This window comes from Scyliorhinus canicula, chromosome 8 (genome assembly GCF_902713615.1).
Source record: "Scyliorhinus canicula chromosome 8, sScyCan1.1, whole genome shotgun sequence".
NCBI classification, from domain to species: domain Eukaryota; kingdom Metazoa; phylum Chordata; class Chondrichthyes; order Carcharhiniformes; family Scyliorhinidae; genus Scyliorhinus; species Scyliorhinus canicula.
This window is the reverse complement of record NC_052153.1, coordinates 166851398-166873819: the sequence shown is the minus strand read 5'-3', so window position 1 is coordinate 166873819 and position 22422 is coordinate 166851398. Positions and strand designations below refer to the sequence as shown.

Here is a 22422-nt window from a genome sequence, read left to right as displayed (position 1 = left end):
AAGTGCACCAAGACTGTGCTCAGGAGGGGACGGGCCCGCGATCGGTGCCCACCGATCGTCGGGCCAGCATCCAAATCGGACGCACTATTTCCCCTCCACCGCCCCGCAAGATCAAGCCGCCACATCTTGCGGGGCGGCTGAGGGGACAGACGGCACCGTGCATACACGGATATGTGCCGTCTGCGCGATGACGTCATCCGCGCATGCGCGGGTTGGAGCCAGCCAACCTGCGCATGCATGGCTGATGTTATATAGGCGCCAGCCGCGCATCATTCTCGGCGCGTGGCCTTGACGACAGCGTCAAGGCCGCGCCACCGAGATACCTGGAGTCCCGCTCCTAGCCCCGCCGGGGGGCGGGGAGAATCGGGTGCCGGGAGCAGGCTCCAAGGCCGTCGTGAAAGAAGGCCTCTTTCACGGCGGCTTCTGCGATTCTCCGTGGGTGCGGGGATCGCGCCCATGCTGTTAGGTAATTTGGACATTCTGAATTTTCCCTCCGTGTACCTGAACAGGCGCCGGAATGTGGCGACTAGGGGCTTTCCACAGTAACTTCAGTGCAATGTAAGCCTACTTGTGACTATAAAGATTATTATTATTATCACAATGCTGGGGATTACAATGTTGGGTATCACAGTACCAGATATTACATTGCTGGATATTACAAGGCTGGGTATTACAGTACAATGCAGGATATCACAATGTTGGATGTTACAACACTGGAAATCACACTACCAGATATTACAATATTGGATATCAGTACAGTACAGTACAATGCTCAATATTATAGTGTCAGATAATGCAATGCTTGATGCTATGGTGCAGGATATTACAGTGCTAAACATTACAATATCAAATGGTATGAGCAGGACATTATGTTGGATATACAAGTACTACATAGTAACACCGCTGTATATAACAGTGGTGAGCATTAAACTGCTGGATAATACAGTGTTAGATAATGCACCGATGGATGTTTCTGTGCTGGATACTGTAATGCCAAATATCAGACTGCTGGACAAAGCAAAGCTGAATCTTACAGGGTTTGATGTTACAGTGAAGAATATCACAGTGTTAGACATAGCTGTGTTAAATCTTATACTGCTGAAGGCTTCAGTGTGAGGCCTCACAAAATTAGATCTTGCAGAGTTAGAAATCATCCTACAGCATATTGAAAAGCTAGATATTACAGTGCTGGATATTAAAGTGTTCTATATCATACTACTGGATATTACAGTACTGTGCATCATAGCACTGGATATTAAATTGCTACATATAATGCTGAATATTACAATACTGTCTGTAAAAATATGGATATTAGAATATTATAGTGCTAGATATCACAGTTCTGTATATCATAATATTGGAAGTGACAGTGCTGCATATTATATTGCTGGATATTACAATGCTGCATATAATCATACTAGATATTACAGCACTGTTTATCATAATGCTGGATATTACACTGCTGTATATTATAACATTGGATATTAAAGTGCTGTATTTCACAGTGCTGGATATTACAGTGTAGTGCATTATAATGCTACATATGACAATTCTGTGTATCATCGTGCTGGATATTACAGTACTGCATATTATAATGCTGGATATTGTAGATCCATATAACATATTGCTGGATATTACAATGCTGTGCAATATAATGCTGGATATTGCAGTGTTGCATATTACAGTACTGTATATTATAATGCTGGATATCACAGATGCATATATCATGATGCTGGTAGCCTTGTGGATAGCACAATTGCTTCACAGCTCCAGGGTCCCAGGTTCGATTCCGGCTTGGGTCACTGTCTGTGTGGAGTCTGCACATCCTCCCCGTGTGTGCGTGGGTTTCCTCCGGGTGTTCCGGTTTCCTTCCACAGTCCAAAGATATGCAGGTTATGTGGATTGGCCATGATAAATTGCCCTTAGTGTCCAAAACTGCCCTTAGTGTTGGGTGGGGTTACTGGGTTATGGGGAAAAGGTGGAGGTGTTGACCTTGGGTAGGGTGCTCTTTCCAAGAGCCGGTGCAGACTCGATGGGCCGAATGGCCTCCTTCTGCACTGTAAATTCTATGATATCTATGATATTACAGTGCTGTGTATTATAAAGCTGGATATTACAGTGCTGTATATCACAATGCTGAACATTACACTGCTGTATATTATAATGCTGGATATTATATAGCATATACCATAATTCTGCATAGCACAGGGCTAATTCGCTGGCTTTGAAAGCAGACCAAACAGGCCAGCAGCACGGTTCAATTCCCGTAACAGCCTCCCTGAACAGGTGCCGGAATGTGGCGACTAGGGGCTTTTCACAATAACTTCATTTGAAGCCTACCCGTGACAATAAGCGATTTTCATTTCATTTCATATTACAGTGCTGTACATTATGTAGCTCAATATTACCATGCTATGTATCATGGTGTTGGATATTACAGTTTTGTACTCTTAGCACTGTATATGATGATGCTGTGTATCATAGTGCTATAGAGTATTATATATCATGGTGCAGGACATTACAGTACTGTATGAAATATTGCTGGACATTACAGTGCTATATATCTTAGCGTAGGATAGTATCATGCTGTATATAATCACACTGCATATTACAGTGCTGTACATCTTAGCGCAGGATAGTACCATGCTGTATATAATTGTGCTGGAAATTACAGTGCTATGTATTATATTACTGGATATTACAGTGCTGTACATCATGGTGCTGGATGTTACAGTGCAGTATATCCTAGTTCTGGATATTACAGTGCTTTATTTCAAAGTGCTTGGTATTGCAGTGCTATATATTATCATGCTGGATATCACAGTGCTGTATATCATAATGCTGGATATTACAGTACTGTATATGATAGTGCTGGACACTACAGTGATGTATACCATAGCACTATATATCATAATGCTGTATATTACAGTGCTGTATAACATTACTGGATATTGCAGTGCTGTATAACAGAGCGTGGTATACCATTGTACTGGTTATTACAAAGCTGTACATCCGATCACTGGATATTAGCATGCTGTATATCATAGTGCTGGATATACAGTGCTGTGTATGATATTGCTGGATCCTACAGTGCTGTGTATCGTATTGCTGGATATTACATGGTTGTATAAGAAATTGATGAATCGTACAGTACTGTATATCACAATGCTGGTTATTACAATGCTGTGTATCATAGTGTTGAATATTACAGTACTGTATATCAGAATTCTGAAGTGGTTATTGCAGTGCCATATATTATCATGTAGGCTATCAGAGTGCTGTATATTGGACTGCTAGATATTACAGTGCTGGAAATTTCATTCTGGCCATTGCCATGCTAAATATTATGGTGCTGGATACTTTAACATGGGGAATTAAGGTGCTAGGTATTATAATGCTGGTTAATATGGCACTGGACATTTTAGTGCTGGATATTATAGTACTTGACATTATGGCACTAGATAATTCAATACTGGAGGATATTTAGGTCTGGGCATGATAGTACTGTACTGAGTACCCTAGCACTGTATATTGTAGTACTGGATATTATATTGCTGGATATTATAGCACTGGATATTGTAGTGTTGGCTATTGTAGCACCAGATATTTCAGTACTGCAATTTATAGATCTGAGCATGATAACACAGGATATTATAGCACTGGATATTGTAGCGTTGGATATTTCAGTACTGGAATTTATAGATCTGAGCATGATAACATGGGATATTATAGCACTGGATATTGTAGTACTGGATATTACAGCATTGGATATTGGAGTACTGGATATTAGATTGCTGGATATTGTAGTGCTGGTTATTATAGCACTCGATATTGTGGTGTTGGATATTTCAATACTGGAGGATCACATAGATCTGTGCATGGTAAAAACTGAATATTATAGCACTGGATATTGTAGAACTGGGTATTAGAACACTGGATATTGTAGTGTTGAATATTATAGCACTGGATATTGTAGTGCTGGATATTATAGCACTGGATATTGTAGTGCTGGATATTATAGCACTGGATATTGTTGTGCTGGATATTATAGCACTGGATATGGTAGTGTTGGATATTTCAATACTGGGGGATTATATAGATCTGAGCATGATAGTACTGCGTATCATAGCACTGGATAGTGTAGTACTGGATATTATAGCACTGGACATTGTTGTGCTGGATATTATAGTACTGGATATTGAGGTGCTAGACATATCAATACTGGAATTTAGAGATCTGAGCATGACAACACTGGATATTATACCACCGGATATTGTAGTGCTGGATATTATAGCACTGCATATTGTAGTGCTGGATATTATAGCACTGCATATTGTAGTGCTGGATATTATAGCACTGCATATTGTTGTGCTGGATATTATACCACCGGATATTGTGGTGCTGGATATTATAGCACTGGATATTGTAGTGCTGGATATTATAGCACTGGATATTGTTGTGCTGGATATTATAGCACTGGATATGGTAGTGTTGGATATTTCAATACTGGGGGATTATATAGATCTGAGCATGATAGTACTGCGTATCATAGCACTGGATAGTGTAGTACTGGATATTATAGCACTGGACATTGTTGTGCTGGATATTATAGTACTGGATATTGAGGTGCTAGACATATCAATACTGGAATTTAGAGATCTGAGCATGACAACACTGGATATTATACCACCGGATATTGTAGTGCTGGATATTATAGCACTGCATATTGTTGTGCTGGATATTATAGCACTGCATATTGTAGTGCTGGATATTATAGCACTGCATATTGTTGTGCTGGATATTATACCACCGGATATTGTAGTGCTGGATATTATAGCACTGCATATTGTTGTGCTGGATATTATACCACCGGATATTGTAGTGCTGGATATTATAACACTGCATATTGTAGTGCTGGATATTATAACACTGCATATTGTAGTGCTGGATATTATAACACTGCATATTGTTGTGCTGGATATTATAACACTGCATATTGTTGTGCTGGATATTATAACACTGCATATTGTAGTGCTGGATATTATAACACTGCATATTGTTGTGCTGGATATTATAGCACTGCATATTGTAGTGCTGGATATTATAACACTGCATATTGTAGTGCTGGATATTATAGCACTGCATATTGTTGTGCTGGATATTATAACACCGGATATTGTAGTGCTGGATGGTATACAACTGAATACTGTAGAGTTGAATATTGTAGCATTGGATATTGTAATGTTGAATATTGTAGCACTGGATATTGTAGTGTTGAATATTGTAGCACTGGATATTGTAGTGTTGAATATTGTAGCACTGGATATTGTAGTGTTGAATATTATAGTACTGGATATTGTAGTGCTGGATATTATAGCACAGGCTATTGTTGTACTGGATATTACGGAGCTGGATACTGTAGTGCTGAATATTATAGCACAGGCTATTGTTGTGCTGGATATTATAGCACTGGATATTGTAGTTTTGGATATTATAGCACTGGATATTGTAGTATAAAGAACAAAGAACAGTACAGTACAGGAACAGGCCCTTCGGCCCTCCAGGCCTGCGCCAATCACGTGTCCTATCCCGACCAACTGCCTATCTTCTTCTATACCCCATCTGTTCATGTGTCTATCGAGACAAGTCTTAAAGGTCTGCCTCAACCACCTCACTTGGCAGTGCATTCCAGGCCACCACCACCCTCTATGTAAAAAACTTCCCCTGCACATCTCCACTGAATCTTTCCCCCCTCACCTTGAACTTGTGCCCCCTTGTAATTGTCATTTCCGCCCTGGGAAAAAGCCTCCAACTGTTCACCCTATCTATACCCCTCATAATTTTATAAACTTCTATCAGGTCGCCCTCAGCTTCCTTCTTGGGAGAATAATCCCAGTTTATTCAATCTCTCCTCATAGCTAATACCCTCCACACCAGGGAACATCCTGGTAAACCTTTTCTGCACTCTCTCCAAAGCCTCCATGTCCTTCTGTGGTGACCAGAATTGGACAAGTATTCCAAACGTGGCCTCACCAATGTTCTATATGAAATGAAAATCGCTTATTGTCACGAGTAGGCTTCAATGAAGTTACTGTGAAAAGCCTCTAGTCGCCACATTCCGGTGCCTGTTCAGGGAGGCTGGTACAAGAATTGAACCGTGCTGCTGGCCTGCCTTGGTCTGCTTTAAAAGCCAGCGATTTAGCTGAGTGAGCTAATAACTGTAACATAATCTGAGAACGTTTATACTCGATGCCCTGTCTGATGAAAGCAAGCATGCCATATGCTTTCTTTACCACCATTTCCACCTGTGTTGCCACTTAAAAAAAAAAATATTTTTATTCTCCATTTTCACATTTTCTTCAGAATTTACACCCCACTAACAAACAGTAAACGGTAATAAATATAATGTCAATCCCCTTACCAACAACAACAATCCCATCCTCGCACCACCCCAAACAACGGCCCACCTGACAATATAAGCATCAAATAAAACTAAACCTCTCAAGGAGGAAAAGAAAGGAAAAAAGAAAAAGGAATCAGGAATCGCCTATGGTCACCATTGACATATATAGTCCACCCCCCCAACTATACCGAGGGACGAGGCAGGGGTGTCCCTTGTCCCCCCTGCTTTTTGCACTGGCAATTGAACCCCTGGCCATGGCGCTGAGGGAGTCAAGGAACTGGAGGGGGCTGGTGCAGGGTGGGGAGGAACACCGAGTGTCGCTCTATGCGGATGACTTATTGTTATATGTGGCGGACCCGGTGGAAAAAAAATAGTCCACCCTCCCAACTCCCCCACTAATATTCAACGTCTCCAATCCCCGAAAGAGTAACGTGAATGACACCCATGAATTGTAGACACCCCCCCCGACTCCCCCCTCCCAGACTCCTCCCCTCCACTTCCTCTTGTAAACTCCTCCCCCCAACCTTGGTTCCTTCCCCTAACTTTTCACCCCAGCTAGACTCACCAAAACCTGTTCTACCAGGCTCCGATGGCGACAGCCCCTCCCCCCACCTCACTCCCGTTCACTGGCCGGCTTAAACCGGCCAGCCTGGAGGCCCCCACCCGGGTCTCCTTCCCCCTTGCCCAGTCACAGGAAAACCAAGAAATTCCCTTCAGCACACAACCCCAGCATACACACCCAAGCCCCAAAGAATCATCATTGCAAATGAAATTCCCAACTCTTCCCTTGTCCAAATATACAGCATTGACTCATTTGGTACATACACCCACACGCAGTGAAAAAATAAAGTTACATGAGGCTCCATCGGTACACGACCCGCTCTCAGTCCCATTTCTCAATTTTGCCACAGTCCTTCTGCCTTTGCAAAATCTTCCGCCGCTTCTGCTGTCCCAAAATAAAAGTCCTTGGATTTGTAGGTCACCCTCAACTTAGCTGGATATACTATGCCGCACTGAACCTTGCTGATGTACAATGCCTTCTTCACCCGGCTGAAGACCACCCGCTTCCTCGCCAGCTCCACTGTAAAGTCCTGGTATATGCGTATACCAGCTCCAGCCCACTGCACCACCAGCTTCTGCTTTGCCCAGCACAGGACCTTCTCCTTTATGCTAGACCTACCGAAACACATGGTTACTACTCTTGGCTCTCTCTCGCCTTTGCTCTAGGCCTCCATGACCAATGAGCCCGATCCAGTTCGTATCAAGAGGGATCATCCCCCTCCCCCAATAGCTTCGCCAACATCGTGGCAAAATACTCCGTCGGCCTCAGGCCTTCCACCCCTTTGGGCAGACCCATAATCCTCAGATTCTGCAACCTGGATCTGTTTTCCTGGTCTTCCATTTTGGATCGCAGACCCTAGTTGGTGTCTATCACCTTCCACAACTCTATCTCTCAGCCTACATAGAACATACAGCGCAGAAGGAGGCCATTTGGCCCATCGAGTCTGCACTGTCTGCTTTTTGATTCTATTATTAAAGTATTGCTAGGACTTATTGACCATTCTGTGGCAGATCAAAAAAAGGATAACAAGGAAAATGTTTTTATTCTCATATGGTCAGGAACGGTAATGAAATACCCAGGAGTATATTTGTATATAAAAAGCAAGCGGGTAGTCAGGGAAAAGGTTGGCCCACTGAAGGACAGGAGGGAATCTATGTGTAGAGCCAGAGGAAATGGGCGAGGTACTAAATGAGTACCTCGTGGAGTTTGTACGTTTTCCCCATGTCTGCGTGGGTTTCTTCTGGATGCTCTGGTTTCCTCCCACAGTCCAAAGGTGTGCAGGTTAGGTGGATTGGCCATGCTAAATTGCCCATCAGTGTCAAAAATGGGATTATAGGGATTGGACGGGGGTGTGGGCCTGGGTGGGGTGCTGAGGCACAGGACAAGGCAGCCATGTACCAGGACAACATGGACATTGCTGCGGTGCTCCAGAGCGTGGTCCAGTCACAACGGGCCATGGCTGCGGGTGACAAGAATATTGGCCTGCGGTGACTGACCTGAGCCAGTCACAGAGTGATCGGGTGCACACAGTCCCCGTGAGCATTGAGATGCTGGTCGAGACAAGAGCGGGCCACCAGGATTGGCAGCGCGAGGTGATAGCGGAGCCCCCTGGAGCTCGCTCCGACCATGTTCCTATCCCAAGGAGAAGCCCAGTGGTCATCAGGAATCCTGAGGGAAGAAAATGTGATGGGGCCCGTGCCAGTGTCTCCCGCAGGGGAGGTGTTGGAACACGGCAGTGCCTCTGAATCACCCCCATCTATCTCTGGCACATCCGATGGGAAGTGGGCAGAACAGGGTGGTACCATAGCGCCTGTGACACCTGGAAGACTGCCAGGCTCATCCAGGCCCGATCGTCCAGAAGATGGCCGCCAAAGGTTCCCTAGGTCACAGGGTGGGATGCACAGCAGGCCGCCTCCACATCGTATACACCTCCTGGGGACCCACCGAGGTCGAGCATTAGGACATGTAAGATTAGAAAGTTGGACACCAGTTAAGTTGGCACAGGTGAAGCACACAGGTTAGCGATATGGACTAGGGCACAATACTTGTTAGTATCCCAATAAGCACCTGTTCATGGACATTCCAAACTGCCTCGGTCCTCTATCTGCAGGGTTTGAGGGATGGTCTGGCCTGGGTGCAGAGGGTGTGCCGGGTGGAGGAGGGGAGGGTGTGGGAGTAGGTGTTGGAGGACGACACAGGCCAGGGCCTCCAGGACAGTCAGAGGTGTCCCCCAGGGTTGCCCTCGGAGGCAGCAGGGGACTGAGCCTGATGTGCCACCTCCTTTCCACCTCCTCCTCGGCCTGTTGGGTCGGCTCTCCATCCCCACTGGCTGGTCTCTGCTCCTGAGGGGCCCTCCTGGAGCAGCTCCTATTTGTGTGTTCACAAGGGCCGCCGTGGCCAGGCAAATGCCAACCATTTCTAGCTGTCTACAGGGGTTAAGTGTGAACATGATAGCATGGTGAGTACTCCCGGCTACATCCAGATCCAACGGCCCTGACTTGCACTGTAGCCCCTGCCCCCACATGATTTCCTCCCCCTCCCAATCCCACCCCCAGCCATTACCCCCAAACACTTTGCCTTCTGCACTGCACCCATGGCACCACCAGTGCCTGGCATCAGGGGGCCTCTAGCTTCACCACCCATCCCTACTGGCAGGGTTATCGATGGCTGGCTACCCATGCCAGCAATACACTCTGCGGCCCCTGTCCTATGTCCTCCTGTGGGGACTATTGTGGGTGTCCTCCTTAGGGGGGCCATGTGATGCCCCGCCAGCAGGTGGAACATAGTTGTGGGGTGTGGTGCTGGGGGCCACTGACCGGCACTATGCTTGGTGGCATGCATGCCAGCAGGGCCCACAGATGGGCTGGATGAGGCGGTGGGCATCTGTTGAGACCGTAACTGTGGTGTGCTGTGGGTCCTGTGTGCGATACAAGGGTTGTGCCTACCTGTCTGCAGTGGGCAGGCAGGGCTTGATGATGGATGGTGGTCCATGATGAAGAACCATGCAGTGATTCTGCAACCACATTGGTTCACGAAAAATAGAAAGTTAATGAAACCAATAAGGCACTATCCCCTGATTCTGATAATGATGTGAAAAGTAGTTGCAGGCCACCACCATTTAGAGGAACAATGTCTGTTCAATTTGATATAACCACCATGAACACTCCTAGCAACAGGCTTCACCTTGGTACATCTGAAAATAAAAAAGGAAAGTTGAAATCGGGAAACACAAATTGTGCAAGTCAGTATTACTAAATGGAGATAAGAGCTGTGATAATGAAGACTGATCAGGAGGTAAAAGCTGTAAAATAAAGAATGGTGCATAGAAAGTTATCCAACTTTGCGAAGTTTGACTCCCCAGCTTTACCTGAAAGTAACCATATGAGGGGAAGGAGAGAATGTAAATACGGAGGGGTTAAAGAAAGTTTATTGATAAAAAATAAACAAAATATTTCCCTCAGCATTGGTAATACTGTTTGGCTGCAGAAGACCTAGAAATTGGGATAAAAATTAATTGGACAATCAGAGAATATTGGCTGCATTACCCAAGAGGCAGAAATGTAGAAGAAAGTCATTCAGGGAACTCTCTCCAATTTGGCAGTCAGAAACATGATAAAGGGAAGCACGTTGCCTTTGACTTTGAAGAAGAATGAATAAAGGAACTGTTTGAAGATATTAGAGGGAGTTCTAAAACCAAAAATGCGAACCTATCAGCAGACGAATAACAGAGAAAAGATCTAACAAAGATGCTGAAAGAATATAGACAGAGTTGTAGAAAATGCTCCATTAACAAGTTATGGTGTAGACATAGGAAATTCTGAACCAATTAAACAACATCCGCCTCGAGTAAAACCACGGAGACAGGCTCAGTTAGAGACTGAAATACAGTGCACGTTTGATATGTTGCAGAAACAAGCGAAAATGCTGTGGTCCACCGACCACCAAGTAGAGATTGGGAGATTGAAGGTCATGGGTGAACCAGTGATGGCCACCCTGGACTTATCCAGACGAATACAATGGCCACTGCTGCCAGTAACCTGGGAGTAGGAACAGTGCTACTAGTCCTTCAGCACTTTGAAATATATGTCTGACATGACAATAAACAAAGCTTAGTTTGTACATGTCATAATTCACTTGCGTTTATAGAAAAGGTTAAAACCCGTAACGAAAGATTACTCCATTGGAGTTTATTATTACAACAGCTCAATGTTAAAATTGTACAACTCGGGCAGCATGGTGGCGCAGTGGTTAGCATTGCTGCCTCACGGCGCCGAGGTCTCAGGTTTGATCCCGGCTCTGTGTCACTGTCCGTGTGGAGTTTACACATTGTCTCCTTGTTTGCGTGGGTTTCGCCCCCACATCCCAAAGATGTGCAGGGTAGGTGGATTGGCCACGCTAAATTGACCCTACCGTTATTCTACAATCCCTTTGTAATAAAGGCTAACATAATAATACTAATCTTTATTGTCACAAGTAGACTTACATTTTTGTGCTGCAATGAAGTTGCTATGAAAAGTATGCCATTTCCTTTCCTAATTGCTTGCTACACCTGCATGTTAGAGCTCTGTGATTCATTTATAAGAACTCACAGATCCCCATGAATATCAATATTTCCCAGACCCTCACCAGTTAAACAATAACTTGGGGGTTACTGTTACTGAGAACACGTTGCTGAACATGACTCGGGGTTATTGTTGTTATGGAAGAAAGACAAACAAATATATAAATGTTTCTTTATTTAAAATCTCAAATATTGCATGTCTAACCAGCAAAGATACTGAAAAGTAATTCCTCTAACATAATGTATATCAATGCATGCCCAGACCTTTGTGAGTCCTGATAAATTAATGATTGATATAAGTTTATGATTCATCAGTTTGGAACTGGGGAAGGATTAATCCTCTGCGTAGCTCTAGCCCTCCGTCTAATATTAAAATGCAAATCATCGGAACTTCCGGTGGCGGCGATGTCCGAGTGAGCCGCACATTCGGTGGGCTCTCACTCCGGCGGGGCGGAACAGCTGATTCCCCGCGATAGCGGGACCACGGGGGCGGCAGAAAAGCTGCCGTGAAAGAAGAGGAGAGCGAGCAGCAGCAAATGGAAGTGTGGGAGGCCAGCAGGTGAGGAAGAAAGAGAGAGAGACGGAGGCAAGGAGGAAGCTGACCTGAAGGGTAAGAAGGCGGACCCATGGACCTTCCTTCCTCCAGGACAAAGGGAAAAAAAAGTTTGGAGTTGCTGAGGAGGGACAGCTTGGACCCGCTTCAGATGCCCAGGAGGGGAAAAATTTAAGGAGCTGGGCAAAGGAAAGCGGCAGCGAAGGCGCTGAGGAGCGGGCTGCGGCATATGGAACAGCGGGATTCCAGAAGGCAGAAGAAGAAGGAGAAAAAGGGACAGAGACAAGGACCTGAAGAAAATTACCTGGGACCTAAGATGGCGGACACACGGACCCCGGACTCAGCAATCCTGCTGGCGCTGGATAACATGCTCCAGGTAATGAAGTCCAGTTTTGAAGCGCTGAAGCGGGACAGCTTGGACCCAATCCAGAAAGCGGTGGATCAGCTGAACCAGAGGCTGGACGCCCAGGATGTTAAAGTTAAGGAGCTGGGAGAGGCGGTGGAGGAGCAGGCAGATGCGCAAACGGTTGCAGCGATAGAAGTGGACGGCCTGAAAGAGCGGCAGAGAAGACTGCTGGACAGAGTGGAGGAGCTGGAGAATAGAGTCCGCAGGAACAATCTGAGGATGGTCGGCCTCCCGGAGGGGGCGGAGGGAGCTGATGCTGCAGCGTTTGTAGCAGACCTGCTGAAGCAGCTGATGGGGGCCGAAGCCTTTCCGCGACCGCTGGAGCTGGAGGGGACATACAGAGTGCAGGCAAGGCAGGGGCGGCCGGGCGGACCCCCCCCCCGCCCGATGGTGATTAGGTTCCACAGGTTCGTGGACAAGGAGCGGGTGCTGCAGTGGGCAAAGAGCGCCAGGAGCAGCACGTGGAACAGCAGTGTTCTCCGCATTTATCAGGACCTAAGCCAGGAGGTGGCACGGCGGCGAGCAGCCTTTAAGAATGTCAAGGAGGTGCTGTTCAAGAAGCACGTGAAGTTTGGTCTGCTGTTCCCAGCCCGGCTATGGGTCACGCACCAGGGTCAACACCACTACTTCTCCGAGCCCGAAGAAGCGATGGATTTTGTGAGGGACCTGGGGCTGGTCCCGAAAGGAGGCCCCAAGGACGCGAGTTAGGGCCCGAGGATTTTTGTGGGAAGGAACGCCGAATGTGCCTGGACTGCTGCTCAATGGTTTGCTGGGCCAAAGGGGCCAAGCGGAACATTTGAGACTCTTTCCTTTGTTCATGGACATTTATGTGCTTTTTCTCTTTTTTCTGTGGTTTTTTCCCTTTTTTTTGTTGTTTTTTTTCCTGTTTGGGCTTTTTGTGCAGCTCGCGGAAGACACTGGAGCCGGCTTGCCCCAGTGGGTGGGGAGGAGGACGGGGGAACAAAGGGAATGGGACAGGAAGGCGCCGGAGTGTTGAGTCACCGGGCTAGCAGATTGGCTAGTCAAGGAAGTCAGATGGGGGGGGGGAAGTTACAGCCAGTAGATGGCGGGGGTGGGGGTATCGGGGGATGGGGTTAGGGGAGGAGGGGTGGGTTGTTCTGCTGACGGGAGAGGGACTTGAAATAGGCACTGGAAAGGAGGTCGAGGGCGGAGGCAGCCAAAGGGTGGGCCAGGAATGGCGCGACGCACTGGTCAGGGGCCGGCCCGAGAAAGGCTATGGCTGACCGGCGGGGTGGGGGGGGGTGGGATGTGCCCCCCGACCAGGCTGATCACCAGGAACGTCAAGGGACTGAATGGGCCGGTTAAGAGGGCGCGGGTGTTCGCGCACTTGCGGGCCCTGAGGGCGGACGTAATTATGTTGCAGGAGACACATCTGAAAGTGTCAGACCAGACCAGGCTAAGGAAGGGCTGGATTAGCCAGGACTTCCACTCGGACTTGGACTCGAAGTCCAGAGGGGTGGCAATCATGATCAACAAGCGCGTGCAATTTGAGGCAGAGGGCATATCCGCAGACAGGGGCGGCAGATACCTGATGGTACGGGGCAGACTGGAGGGGAGAAGGGTGGTGCTGGTGAATATATATGCCCCGAACTGGGATGACGTGGACTTCATTAAAAGAGTGCTGGGGAAGATCCCGGACTTGGATTCTCGCAGGCTAATAATGGGAGGGGACTTTAACATGGTCCTTGACCCGACTTTGGATCGGTCGTGTCCCAGAACGGGTAGACTCTCAGCAATGGCAAGGGAGCTGAAAGGGTTTATGGAGCAAATGGGGGAGGTGGACCCCTGGAGAGAGGGACAGCCAACAGGAAGGGGCTACTCGTTTTACTCGCAAGTCCATAAAGTATATTCCAGGATAGATTTCTTTGTACTAAGCAGGGACTGTATGGGGGAGGTAAAGAACACGGAATACTCAGCAATTACCATTTCAGACCATGCCCCGCATTGGGTGGACCTGCAGTTCGGGGGAGCGAGTTATCAACGCCCGCAATGGAGGCTAGATGTGGGACTGCTGTCGGAGGAGGGGATCTGCGAGAGGCTTCGGAAATGTATAAAAAATTACCTGCAGGTGAATGACACTGGGGAGGTCTCAGCGGCGACCGTGTGGGAGGCGCTAAAGGCAGTAGTGCGGGGGGGAGCTGATTTCAATTGGGGCCCACAGAGCCAAGGCAGACCGGGCAGAGATGGATAGATTGGTCAGGGAAATGGGCCGGATAGATGAAGAGCACGCGGAGTCCCCGGGGGAGGTTTTACTCAGGGAGAGGCGGAGGCTACAGGCGGAACTGGGGGCACTATTCACGAGCAGGGCCGTGGAACAGCTTAGGAAGGCGAGGGGAGTGGTGTACGAGTATGGGGAAAAGGCTAGCAGACTGTTAGCGCAGCAACTCAGGAGGAGGGAGGTGGCCAGGGAAATAGGTAGAGTGAGGGACGAGGGGGGGCGCAAAGTGGAGGATCCGGCAGAATTGAATAGGGTATTCCGGGACTTCTATCGTAAGCTGTATACTTCGGAGCCGCCGGAAGAACCGGAGGGGATGAAAAGGTTTCTGGACGGGTTAACATTCCCAACAGTTGGGGGGGGGGCGAGTGGAAGAGCTGGGCGCCCCGATTAGAGTAGAGGAGGTATTGGGGGGCCTAAAGGCCATGCAGTCGGGGAAGTCCCCGGGGCCGGATGGATACCCAGTAGAGTTTTATAGGAAGTTCTCTGAGCTGGTGGGCCCGGTCTTGGCGAGGGTTTTCAATGAGGCAAGGGACAGAGGGACCCTGCCGCCGACAATGTCACAAGCCACCATATCTCTGATATTGAAGCGGGGTAAAGACCCGGAGGTGTGCGGGTCCTACAGGCCAATCTCCCTGATTAATGTAGACGCCAAGCTCCTGGCAAAGATACTGGCGGGTAGAATGGAGGACTGTGTACCGGAGGTGATTGGGGAGGATCAAACGGGGTTCGTGAAAGGTCGGCAGCTGGCGGCCAATCTGAGGAGATTGCTCAACGTGATAATGATGCCCCCGGCGGGTAGAGAGGTGGAGGTAGTGGTGGTAATGGACGCCAAGAAGGCCTTTGACCGGGTGGAGTGGGACTATCTATGGGAGGTGCTCGGACGGTTTGGGTTCGGGGAGGGATTGGTGGATTGGATCAAATTATTATATCAGGCCCCGAGGGCCAGCATCAGGACCAACAGAGAAGTGTCGGAGTACTTTAGGTTGTACCGAGGGACCAGGCAGGGCTGCCTGCTCTCCCCGCTGCTGTTTGCGCTGGCCATAGAGCCGCTGGCGCTGAGAGCCGCAGAGGGTTGGAAGGGGATGGTGAGGGGCGGGGTTGAACACAGGGTTTCTCTTTATGCAGACGACCTGCTCCTGTACGTGTCGGACCCAGTGGCCGGGATGGGAACTATACTGGGAATGCTGAGGGAGTTCGGCCAGTTCTCAGGATACAAATTAAATACGGTCAAGAGTGAAATGTTTGTGGTCCAGGCAAGGGGCCAGGAGAACAGATTGAGAGGGCTACCGTTTAGGCTGGTTGAGGAAAATTTCCGGTATTTGGGAATCCAGGTGGCACGAGACTGGGGCAGGCTGCATAAGTTAAATTTGGCCAGGGTGGTGGAGCAAATGAAGGGAGAGTTTCGGAGATGGGATGCACTCCCGCTGTCGCTGGCAGGGAGGGTGCAGACTGTAAAGATGACAATCCTCCCTCGATTTTTGTTTATTTTTCAGTGCCTCCCGATCTTTATCCCACAGTCCTTCTTCAAAAGAGTTAACGGGCTGATCATGAGCTTTGTCTGGGCGGGAAAGTCTCCGCGGGTAAAGAAGGCGATGTTGGAGAGGAACCGCAGCGAGGGAGGGCTGGCTTTGCCGAGTCTGGTCAATTATTACTGGGCGGCCAACATCGCTATGATAAGGAAGTGGATAGTGGGTACGGGGTCTATTTGGGAGCGGGTGGAGGCGGCTTCGTGCAGCGGCTCCAGTTTGGAAGCCCTGGTCACGGCTCCTCTACCGCTGCCGCCGGCCAAGTACACCACCAGCCCAGTAGTGGTGGCGACCCTGCGGATATGGGGCCAGTGGAGGAGGCATGTGGGGGAGATGGGGGCGTCTGTCTGGGCGCCAATCTGCGACAACCATCGGTTTGCCCCCGGCAGTATGGATGGGGGGTTCTGAGTATGGCGGCGAGCAGGGGCGGGAAGGGTGGGTGATATGTTCCTGGAAGGGAGCTTCGCGAGTTTGAGGAGCTTGGAGGAGAAATTTGGGGTGGTAAGGGGAAATGATTTTAGATACCTACAGTTGCGGGACTTTGTTCGTAGACAGGTCCCATCTTTCTCGCGCCTCCCGCCAATGGGGATCCTAGACAGAATAGTCTCTGGGAGGGATGAAGGGGAGGGTAGAGTCTCGGGTATTTATAAGGTGCTCATGAGGGAGGAAGGGTCCCAGACAGAGGAACTGAAACTTAAATGGGAGGAGGAGCTAGGCGGGGAAATGGAGGATGGGCTGTGGGCAGAGGCCCTGAGTAGGGTAAACTCGACCGCGACATGTGCTAGGCTCGGGCTGATCCAATTTAAGGTCGTTCACCGGGCCCATATGACGGTGGCTCGGATGAGCAAATTTTTCAGGATAGAGGATAAATGCGCTAGGTGCGCGGGAGGACCAGCGAACCATGTTCACATGTTCTGGGCATGCCCTGAGCTGAGGGGTACTGGGAGGGATTTGCGGGGGTTATGTCCCAGGTGCTAAAAACAAGGGTGGTGATGAGCCCAGGGATGGCAATTTTTGGGGTTTCGGAAGACCCGGGCGTCCAGGGGGAGAAAGAGGCCGATGTGTTGGCCTTTGCTTCCCTGATAGCCCGGCGACGAATATTATTGGCGTGGAGGGACTCAAAGCCCCCGAAGACTGAGTGGTGGCTTGCGGACATGTCGAGTTTCCTGGGGATGGAAAAAATTAAGTTCGCCTTGAGGGGTTCTGTGCAGGGGTTCACCCGGAGGTGGCAACCATTTATTGACTTCTTTGCGGGAGAGTGAGCGTCAGCAGGGGGGTGGTTGGGGGGGGGGGGGGGGGGGGGGGGTAGAGTAGAGTAGGAGGGAAAATATGGCGGGTAGTACCGGTGGGAGGGGAGCGGGCTTGTGCAATATGTTACGGTGGAAGTATTGAAAGTACGTGGATGTTTGCACATTTTTGCCTTTTTTGCTTCCTTTCTGATGATGTCTGTAACTGTTTATAAAGCCAAAAACTACCTCAATAAAATTGTTTATTAAAAAAAAAATGCAAATCATCCTAGCTTTGGAAACCCACTCTCGTCATTAAACACTTAGACTATCTGTCCAAAGGTGAATGTTAGAATGTGTATGCAGTCTATAGAGGACCGTTAATTTTCTACATTAGGGAAAAATGGAAGCAATAATTTGCAAAAATTACTGTTGTGATTTGAGGAGATCTCAACAAATATCATTAAAGCCCGTTATCTGGTCATAAGCATTTTGTGAACCTTGTTTTGTGCAGATCCACTGGGAGGTTCCTACATTACAATGACTAAACGTCTGAAGTATTTCATTCATTGTAAGGTGTTGTGAAATGCCCTGAGGTCATGAAACTTGCTGTATAACTGCAAGTCCTTTCTTTCCTTTCATCATCTTAAGTCACTGAGGCTAGTGGCCAGAGCTTGGGTTTTCCCAGATCAACATCTTGTCCCAAAGCAAAATTAGGTTAAAGTTATGATTGACAGAGAGACTTGGGCAACTTCTGAAAGGTTGAGCTATTTATCATTGTAAGATTTGAGCAAGTGTGCACCAGAGACAGAGGCCACGCACGTCGAGGTGTGTTCATTCAGTGCAGTTATGGGCGGATTTATCCTTCCTGCCATCTCTCAGCTGAAATACCAACATTTACTCTTTGCTGTTAGAGATTTTGTTTTCCACACGGATTCTCTCTTTTTTGTAGGTCTCTTCCAGGAACTTTTTGTAGTTGATCTTTCCTTCCATGTTTTCGTCAAACTTTGACATTACATGGTAGACTTCATCCTCGTTCAGGAGCAGATCGCAGAGCTTGAGGACAGCGCGGAACTCTGGCAGAGACAGGTAGCCACTGCTGGTATTGTCCAACTTCCTGAAGGCTCTACGTAAGGATTTCCACTCTCCTTGGAGCTATGGGGTATAAGGGAAGATGAGAGCTTAAGTTTAGTTCACATCTTTAGGTATGTATTGTGCTATAATTCTAGTTTCTAGCCAGACGTGACCACATCCTTGGTCCAAAATCTCAAAGAAAAATTGGGGAAATGGGGATGGACCATCAATGCTGACCATGCCAGTGATGCTCCTATCCCTTAAAAGAATTTAAAAAAAGGTAGGTGTTAAGGAGCATCTTAAAGGAGAAAAGGTTAAAAAGTCAGATTATTTAGGGAAAGGATTTCAGGGCTTAGGATCTTGGTAACTGAAGGACAGTCGTCAATGTTGGGGCAAATTAAAATTGGGGATGCTCAGGAGGCCAGGATTAGATGAGCCCAGAAATCTCTGAGGGTTGTCGGACTGGAGGGGACTATAGGGATAGGGAGGGGTGAGACCATGGGGGATTTGAAAAGAAGAATGAGAATTTTAAGATCACAACCGATCTCTCTGTGGCTTGTGTAGATTACCTTTCGTCGGAGCCTTGTTGTGATGGTGTCCAGACCTGTGCTCTTGCCTTCAGTAAAATTAGTGTTTGGATGCTGCAGCACTGCTACCATGTTGCTCCCCTCTCGCCATTGCTGTCTGCGCATTGCAAATGGTTTCAAGAAGTCTAGGTAGGAAACCCTGGCAACCAAGTTAAGAGGGGAATCATCAGTTGAGAGGCATTTTAAATTCACAGCAAAGTTAATCTCACATTTCAAAACTTAAAGGAAAATGTTTTCTCCTTTAGTCAATCTCAAAATGTTGGAAGTAATAAAGAAAATGTGACTGGATTTATAGCGGTGTCCTTCAGCACGATTCGCTATTTTACTATTGGTACAGCTAAATCTACAGTACTGTGGTGAGCAACAGAGGGATTTGGAAAATTATCCACCCTGCTGAGTAAAACGTATTTTCAAAAGTTTGTTTTCGGGATGTGGGCAACATTGACAAGGGAGCCTTAATTGTCCAACACGAGCTGTCCTGTGCTCATTACGAGTCAAGTACACAATGTAAAACTGGAGTCACCTGTAGGCCAGACTGTGCAAGAGCAGCAAGTTCCTTAACTCAAGTACATTAGTGAACCGATCTATAACAAGACCACTTTATATTAGCTCACAATGGAACAAATGCATTGAATTCAATTGGATGGATGGATGGATGGATGGATTTGTTTATTGTCACGTGTACCGAGGTACAGTGAAAAGTATTTTTCTGCGAGCAGCTCAAACAGATCATTAAGTACATGAAAAGAAAAGAAAATACATAATAGGGCAACACAAGGTAAACAATGTAAATACATAAACACGGCATCGGGTGAAGCATACGGGGTGTTGTATTAATCAGGTCAGTCCATAAGAGGGCCATTTAGGAGTCTGGTAACAGCGGGGAAGAAGCTGTTTTTGAATCTATTGAATTTCACAATTGACAAGGCGATTGCTAGTCCAGTACACTTTTACACGGTCCAATCCTCTCTGAGGAAAAGTCATTCAGATATTAGCAATAGGCTAGATTTGAATTAGGGTTTCAAGATCTGTTTCTATTGCCGATTAGGTAGATATTGTTGGAAAGTAACACAACCACCAGCAATATCACCTATTTTGTATTGTTGTTAAGTTGTTTCATCTCCCACATAAGTGACAGGTAGAAAATACCAGCTGTTTCATCAAGCCTGCCCCACACTGGCAATGCCGGAATCATTTATATCAGCAACTTGCTACCCTATAGGACACGTGTGGAGAATCAGAAACTCACAAAAAGACACTCAGGAGTATAAAACGGGAAAGCAAATCCAGAAAATACTTCTCCAAACCCTTCAGGCAATAGAACCCAGCCCAGGCGACTACACAGACATTCATCTTTAAGTGTATTTATATATAAGATATGCCGGGCAAGATTCTCAGTTTGGTAGGCTGGATTCACCGTTTTGAGAGTTAGTGCAGAGGAACTGTGGTGTACTGTTCTAAGTTCTAACTGCATTTTATGACAAACAAAATCGGCGCCAACTCCTCACCGATCCTGCGACTGGCAAGGGGCTAGCAGCCGCTCCGAGTAAAACTCGCGGCTCCCAAGAATGGACAATCTGGAGAATGGCTGGGTCCATGGCTGCGCATGGTGATGTCCTGTAGCGGTTGGGCCATAAAACATGGCGTCGGCCATGCGTGGACCAGGCCTGCCAGATAGTGCCCGCCTGGCCACCCCCTGATCAAGCCACACCAATTCCCCCAGCCCTCGTGGAAGCCCTCGGCCAGCAGCACGGCTCCCGCCCGTCTCAGGCGGCGCTGGACACAGTCTGCAGCCGCCATACCGGGTTCTTGACCGCTGAGACCACACGTCAACCCCGCGGTCGGGTGCTCGACTCATCGGGGGCGGAGCATCAGGGAGGGCCTTCGGGTGACATGCTAACGCCATTCCGATGGCATGCAGCGTGTGACACAATGATGCAATTTTGGAGGGGCAGAGGATACAAAACCTGCGTCAAACAGGCGTCGTCCCCGATTGCGGCATCAGAAGGGATTCTCCGTCCAGTCGGCGATGACTAAATCGTAGTCGGGGAATGGTGAATCCCGCCCAAGTGTTGTAAGCACCAATATAGCCGCCAGCGAAGGACTGGAGCATGACATCGGAATCAGCACCGGGGGCAAACCTCGATTTTTCAATTACTCGCGATTCTCCGTCCGAGCACTTCCAATGCCACGAGGCTGAGAATCCTGCCTGTCTGGCCTAGCTCATTTTCAAAGGCTTGACTCTGGATACAATGTGACTACAATACCAGCTGCAAAGCCAAATTTTGAAAGGTCTCAGGTATACCTTTGCACCGTAGAATTCTAGTTTCTTCTTCAATATTAACAAGATATTGATGGTCACTCTTTGTTAACATGAAAATGGAATTGGCATGTAACTACTGTTGAGCACAGCAACAGCATCTGGACAGATGCATTGAGTAATTATTTTCCAAACTGAAGTCAATAGTTTAACTTGGATCTGGCCTGTCTCACAAAGTATTTACCTGTCTCACACTGGCATTTTTAGCATCATAGTACCATTAAGCTAGCCAGATGCAGTTCACATCTTCTCAAGTTAGAGATGAAAAAAAATAACCTGAGAACCAGATATCAAAGTCTCCACAATGGTTGTTTTAAAACTTACTTTGTTTGCTGATATAAAATTGCCTTCATGAACAGTTGGGGGGGGGGGCAAGTGGAAGAGCTGGGCGCCCCGATTAGAGTAGAGGAGGTATTGGGGGGCCTAAAGGCCATGCAGTCGGGGAAGTCCCCGGGGCCGGATGGATACCCAGTAGAGTTTTATAGGAAGTTCTCTGAGCTGGTGGGCCCGGTCTTGGCGAGGGTTTTCAATGAGGCAAGGGACAGAGGGACCCTGCCGCCGACAATGTCACAAGCCACCATATCTCTGATATTGAAGCGGGGTAAAGACCCGGAGGTGTGCGGGTCCTACAGGCCAATCTCCCTGATTAATGTAGACGCCAAGCTCCTGGCAAAGGTACTGGCTGGTAGAATGGAGGACTGTGTACCGGAGGTGATTGGGGAGGATCAAACGGGGTTCGTGAAAGGTCGGCAGCTGGCGGCCAATCTGAGGAGATTGCTCAACGTGATAATGATGCCCCCGGCGGGTAGAGAGGTGGAGGTAGTGGTGGCAATGGACGCCAAGAAGGCCTTTGACCGGGTGGAGTGGGACTATCTATGGGAGGTGCTCGGACGGTTTGGGTTCGGGGAGGGATTGGTGGATTGGATCAAATTATTATATCAGGCCCCGAGGGCCAGCGTCAGGAC

General features: G+C 47.9%; 1 protein-coding gene across 1 annotated transcript in view; it reads right to left on the bottom strand.

Annotated features, from left to right (window-relative positions):
* Positions 1 to 17688: 17688 nt before the first annotated feature.
* Positions 17689 to 22422, bottom strand: part of si:ch211-197n1.2 (EF-hand calcium-binding domain-containing protein 6) — a 54316-nt gene continuing 49582 nt past the window's right edge. Inside the window, exons 9-10 of the mRNA XM_038805663.1 lie at positions 19120 to 19276; positions 17689 to 18631 (exon numbers count right to left, since the gene is read on the bottom strand). Of these exons, the coding sequence (XP_038661591.1) occupies positions 18374 to 18631; positions 19120 to 19276 (415 nt within the window). The 3' untranslated portion in view covers positions 17689 to 18373. The remainder of the gene's footprint in view (positions 18632 to 19119; positions 19277 to 22422) is intronic.